The 6226-nt window shown below is 40.4% G+C and overlaps 1 protein-coding gene across 1 annotated transcript; it reads right to left on the bottom strand.

Moving 5' to 3' along the window:
* Positions 1 to 299: 299 nt before the first annotated feature.
* Positions 300 to 6212, bottom strand: ARMT1 (acidic residue methyltransferase 1). Its single transcript, XM_038131319.1, has 5 exons — positions 6112 to 6212; positions 4657 to 4762; positions 3878 to 4119; positions 2257 to 2422; positions 300 to 1256 (listed from the first exon to the last, which is right to left on the bottom strand). Exons 1-5 carry the CDS (start codon positions 6159 to 6161, stop codon positions 489 to 491), a joined length of 1332 nt encoding a protein of 443 aa, XP_037987247.1. The 5' UTR covers positions 6162 to 6212; the 3' UTR covers positions 300 to 488.
* Between the last annotated feature and the right edge of the window lie 14 nt (positions 6213 to 6226).

The raw sequence follows: 6226 nt of genomic DNA, 5'->3' as shown, positions 1-6226 counted from the left end.
ACTATCCTCAAAACATCAAAAGAATCCTTCTGTAATTAGCTTCTGAATTCTCTAAAATACTAACTTTCATGCAATGCATGAAATGACATGGAGCACGAATTATTCCAAAATAAGTAAATTCATGCTAATGTGGCACTGGGGAAATTGTTTCTGAAGCAAATTTTTCACTTGTAAAGCTTTCACTCATTAAACTCATACTCACTGATGAAGAAAAAGTATTATGGACAACTAAATAGTCATCTTAACAATATGCTGACATTGGACAACAGGAAAACAGAATGTATTGAAATGCAGATTCATTTACGCATAGGAAAACCGTTTATAAATATTTGCACAACATTAAAGTCTTTCACGGGACAAAAACAACAAAAAACTTTGGAGGAAAAAGGGCAAACAAAAAAAGAATCTTTACTGAAGCCAAGCATGGAACAGAGAAAATAATTAAAGTCGGACTTAATGTCTCTTTCAGAATATTACAAATCATTTAACTAGAGACCAGCATCAAACTGAACGACCCCGTATTTTCCACTTACCATCCAATCAGATTCAGAAGCCTGAATTTGCTCACCTTGTCCAGGTTTCAGGCCAACCTGAGTGTCAGATTTCAGTGTTCTCAAACTACAGAGAGGCGCAGGATTAAACTTATTCAAGGCTTGATGAAACGGGACACTGTATTCCCATTTTCTATCTCCTGTCAATTTTCTATAGTTTAGATCACCTTTGAAGAGAAGCAAGTTTGACTTTTGTACCTCAGCATACAAGTCAGGAGCAACTTCACTCATACTGGAAAAATCATGTGGTAAAGTCCAAAACATGTGGTCACGGAAAACCCAAACTCCCTTTTTCAAATTGCCCTCCCAGTTTATCCCACATCTAGACATCCACATATGATTAGCTGACCCCAGCTGTTTAATAGTCCAGTTAAAATCATGCTTTGTGGTATCTGATACATACCATGGAATACTTTTTCCATGAAAATAGACTTCATCAGCTAGCTTTGACGACAACAAGAAATCAGCCAACACAAGATCACTTACAAGTTCAAATCCAGCATTATCCAGGATTATGTCAACTCTAACATTACTTCTTTCTGTTCTATTTTTTTTGGCATTTACAAGTAGTGACCAAACTTTTTCCATATCATTCACTAAGATGTAGGGTACCATGTTTTCCAGGGATTGCAAAGGACTAGATTTCTGAGAACTGTCTTCACCAGCTGAAAAAGAAAGGTCACACTTATTGCCCCACAATGACACCTAGAAGGAAAAAGAAAAACAAGGAAGAAAAATGAAAAATTTACTAAGTCTCACTGTAGTTACATTTTCAACTCCACATACACTGAAGATTTTGTTCCCTTGTTTTTGTTTTAGGTAATAAAAGTTCTAACTCCACATATTCTTCCAAGCTTTAATAAAACTCAACTTCTTGTACAGGTATCTCAACATAGACAAGATTTTGTGGGAGAAACCAAACAAAGCTCTGTATTTACACAGGAGTCAGAAGTGACAAAGATGGAAGATTTAGATCAATGTAAACACATTGATCACAAAGCTCAAAATAGAAATATTCTCTGTACTGCAATTCCAAAAAATACCAGTGGTAACACAGAAAAAGGAACCAAAAAAGCAGATTTATTTTTTTATTGCATGCAGCCAAACAAGTATTTTAGATATATGTATTTTAAGTACTCACTAATGAGCCCTTTGTGAAGATTTATCAAGTACTTGGCATACACTGTTGCTAGCTATTGGACTTATTTGTAATCCTAAGATACTTTGGGGTTTCTACCCAAAGGCACTATATTCCAAGAATAATGCTGTTAAAAAGCTTTTAAACCACTCCTGATCCAGACTGACTTCTATTTTTTTCTCCAAAGAAGTCTAAAAATATTTAAAGTGGCAACTAAAATTAACTGTTTTAAGAAATAATAGGTAAATACCAAAAAGGTCATCTGGAATTTGACTTAAAATGTTTGAGAGATACTGAATTTGAAGGAAGAATTGCTGGGTTTTCATATACACAATGAAGACCAGCAGTTAATAAAAAAGCATCATATTTAAAACAAGTACCCAAAATATAAATATTTTCAGAATAGCAGCAATACAGTAGGGCTGTCAGGACTTCATCACACTTTTTACAAACAAAAGATCTATATTTTCATTCTCATATGAAGTTCAGACTCTTTACAACCTCAAATTCTTTTTTGTGTCATAGGAGAGATATTTTCAATTCTTGTGTTAAGCACTATTAGTTTACCTGCAATAGCTTAAAAAGTTCCTCCTGGAGTTGCTTTTCATCTAGATCCTTGATGTTCTTAAGAAGTTCCTGAAAATAAGTGCATAGGGCAATAATAGCTTCTTGGGATTCAAAGAAATTTTGAGCCTTTCCTTCCTTAAATACATCAAAGTTGTCAATAGGGGGGCTAAAAAGAGAAGAAGAAATATGTTAGCATACTTCCCACATTCTTCATTACAGCACATGCAAAGGAAGCTCAAAGGTCAGCTTCTTTAGACTGTACTACAGGCCTGAATTAGATTTTCCACTTCTAATTTGTCATACTAGATTTTCACATATTTCCATAACAGCCTAATATTGCATTTTTCTAAAACAGACACTACGCAAGGCATCTTTATAGAGCAACATATTCTGAAAGTGAACAAGTATTCAATCATAACAACTCTGGGAACTGCACAGACAGTGAGCATTTTGAACTCAAATCTTCAGACAAGAGACTTAATACTCTAACATACAAGTGAACTAAAGTCAAGAAAAGCTGGCCTGATTTTAAATGTGCTTCTGTGTGCTGGAGTGTACTTCCCATACCAAATTGTCTACCAGTTAGGAAGTTATTCCTATGAAAGACTTTACTAGGATTTTGGAAAATTACCACGACAAATGAAAATGTTGTAATATATAAAAATTATAGGCCAATCTATTATGAGACATATTTGCATTATGACCTTTATGATTATGATTGAACTTCCTTCCAAGGATATGCTTAAGAGCAACTAAACAATGAAGATCAAGAAACTTAGAAGTTAAAAATAAAAAGTATCTGCTCAGCTTTTTAAGTGCAATCCAGCGGATCGACCTCATATTTGAAGCTTTTGGTTCAAGAGTTCAGATTACACAACACACCAGTGGAAACTGAGTCCCATTAGTGTGTTTGCATCTTCACAACACTAAGGGTAAATCCGGTACTCGGGGAGCTTTCAAATTTTTTTGGCAGCAACTGGATCTTAAACTGTTCATTCCTACCCCATGACGTTGTACTGGCACATCTCCATGGTACCAGCACAACAAGCTTTTCCTGCCCAGTTATTTTTAACCAGTATCAGCTCCCAAAGTTTGATGCAACCCATGGGCTGCAAGCACTGCTGTAACCAAGAAGCTGGTGTAGAATGAACAACAGGGGCTGCTTAGGATGGGTCTACTGCTGTAAGAAACAGTTCTGAAATGGTAACTTCAGACTGCAAGCAGCAAAACAAGTTAGAATTCCCAACAGATTTGTGGCTCTCATATTCTGTGTTTAACGCTTAAGAGAAAATTCTAGACCAACAAACCTTGTAGAAATGCTACATGGTTTTCATATCTCAATTTACATTAGTCTGCAAAATCAAACTATACAGTCAAGCTCAAGAGTTTTCGTGAAGACCAACTACCAAAACTGAAGCATCAAGCGAGCTTCAGATTCTGCTAAATATAAGAAGTAAAGGTATTAATTTTATATCTGATGTGCAAGCTGAGGAAAAAGCAATAAGGTAAAAGCTTAGGATCTTCTTTTATCTTACACCTCAGCTGTCTTTCTTCTTCCCAAAATAAAAATGGGAAAGAGCAATGTTTTGTGAAGTAATATACCAAGCCAGTAAATACTTACTTCTGTGCTAATGCTGCATGAATTCTTCGATACATGTAACACTCTACGTACAGCCAAGGGGACTGAAACCAACTTGGTTCTCCATTTCCATTTGGTAAATTTCGTTGGTAGTCCAGGTATTGGTTCCACAGCGCAGCATCAGGCAACTCATCTTCCAAAGGGGTCACTGGCTTGTCTGTCTGCAGCTCATTGCGCAGTTTGGAGAGAAAAGATATAGCTCTCTTCTCTGCTTCAACACCCTTCTGAAAAAAGTGGAGAACAAAAGTTCCTAGCCTGTACCTTTATTCCTGTAGAGACACAGCTCAACTGTTCATGGAATGTGCAAAGTTTTAATTGCCATGCGAGAGTCCCTGACAAATCACAGCTTGATTCAACAAAATATATTTTGGTGAATAAAGCTCATTTCAGATCCAAGGTCCTAGAATGAATTCCATATGGGGCTTCTTTTCAGATTGGATTTTTTGCTTATTAGAGGTGAAGAGAGTGTTGAAACATAATCATGCTCAGAAGGTGTTACTGTCTATCAAACACTGCATCAACACAAAAACCCAAGTAAGTGATGCAGTTGCATAAGTGACAGATTAGAAGGAAAAGGTTAGACAGAAAGGTGTGTTACAGAACTAATCAAAAATAGCTACTAGAAAGAAATTACTTTTTAAAAAAATCAGACAAAAGGATTGAGACAAACAAGCCTCACCAGCAGAAACCAGAAGGCAGGGAAAGGCTCTCAAGGGCTAGAGGGGAATAAACATCAGGGAAAACAGGGACCTTACTCTTACCTCACCATGTTCTTCAAAAAATTCATTTTTATGCCGATGCAAAGTATCAATAACTCTTGTGAGGATCTGGGGAAGTCTGTCTTTAATCGTAAAATATGCAAAGGATCTAAAAAAGAGAGGATCAGTATTTTATTATTGTCAGCAAAGAATGAAATGGCTTTAATTTTTAAAAACAAAGGCAAGGTCTTTTTGCTGCTTTGGACTGGGGTAGGGTTAATTTTCTTCACAGTAGCTGGTAGGGGGGTTGTGTTTTAGATTTGTGCTGGAGACAGTGCTGACAACACAGGGATGTTTTCCTTATTGCTGAGCAGGGTTTGCACAGAGTCAAGGCCTTTTCTGCCTCACCCCACCCCAGCAGCGAGGAGGCTGAGGGTGCACAGGGTGTTGGAAGGGGACAGAGCCAGGATAGCTGACCCTAACTGACCCAGAGGCTATTCCAGACCATACGGTGTCATGCTCAGTGGTGGAAACCAGGAGGAAAAGTTGGCCAGGGAGCCACTGCCTAGGCATCAGTAAGTTCATGGTGAGCAATTGCTTTAATTTGCATTACTTGGTTTTCTTGGGTTCTGTTTCTCTTTGCTCTTTTCATTACGATTCGTTCTCATTTCAATTATTAAACTGCTCCCAACAAACAAGTTTCCTCATTTTTACCCTTCTCATTCACTTCTCCCCACCCCGCTGAGCTATGTGGTGCTTTGCTGCCAGCTGGGGTTATAACACAACAGTATTAAAAGTAGCCCTTAAAGCAGTGGACAGAAAAAAAAAAAACCAAACCAAAACAAAAAAATTCAAACTGGTCAGGTTTTTGTGCCTACTTTTGCAGCAGTTTATAAACAGCAGCCTTTACAAGGAAGAAAAAGCTAAATGACTGGCCCTGATAAAACAGCGAAAAACTGAAGTTAATTCTAGGCTAAAACGCGACCTCTATTGCCAAGATACCCAGATGCAAAACCAGTGAAATGTAAAACCAAAAGCACAGATATCTGCTCAAATTTTATCACGTATCTCATCAACAAGAAACACACTCTCCTTTATACACTTGATTTACATTTTCTCCAAACGCTTTTGATGTACGAGGACAACGAGCGGAACGCGGCCAGCGGCACAGAGAGCGCACACCGGCCTGCAGGACGATTTTTACGGTGACATTTCCACCCGGTGGGCTGGAGCCGAGCATTGCACATGGAGCACGGCACCGCCCCCGACACCTCCTCACGGCCGGGCCAGGCCGGTGACTGCGGCGGCGGCAGCGCCGCGCCCACAGCGCCGCCTACGGGCCCCGCGCGCCGCCGGCGCTGCTGTCCCCGCCCGCCTCCCCGGGGCAAGAGCCGCCCCCCGGCCCCACCCGGCGCCCGAAAACCTCCGTTCGCCGGCGGCGGGGCGCCGGGCGGCCCCTCAGCTCCCTCCCGCCCCCCGCCTCGCTGCCGGTGACGAGCGCGCCAGGCCGTGACGGACCCCTTAAACCTGCCCGACAGGGACACCGGGAGCGCCGGTACCGCCGCCATCTTGCTCCGCCCCCCCGCGAGCCGGCGCGCCGCCCTCCCCCTGCCCCCTCCCGGAAGCGAGCCCG

Source organism: Motacilla alba, chromosome 3 (assembly GCF_015832195.1).
Source record: "Motacilla alba alba isolate MOTALB_02 chromosome 3, Motacilla_alba_V1.0_pri, whole genome shotgun sequence".
Lineage (NCBI taxonomy): Eukaryota > Metazoa > Chordata > Aves > Passeriformes > Motacillidae > Motacilla > Motacilla alba.
This window is presented reverse-complemented; position numbering and strand designations above follow the sequence as displayed.

Coding starts and splice junctions, on each gene's coding strand:
- ARMT1 (XM_038131319.1), bottom strand. CDS start 6,161: ATGGCGGCGGTACCGGCGCTCCCGGTGTCCCTGTCGGGCAGGTTTAAG. Junction 2,423..3,877: donor CATGCAGCATTAGCACAGAA/GTAAGTATTTAC, acceptor TTCTCTTTTTAG/CCCCCCTATTGACAACTTTG. Junction 1,257..2,256: donor AACTTTTTAAGCTATTGCAG/GTAAACTAATAG, acceptor TTTTCCTTCTAG/GTGTCATTGTGGGGCAATAA.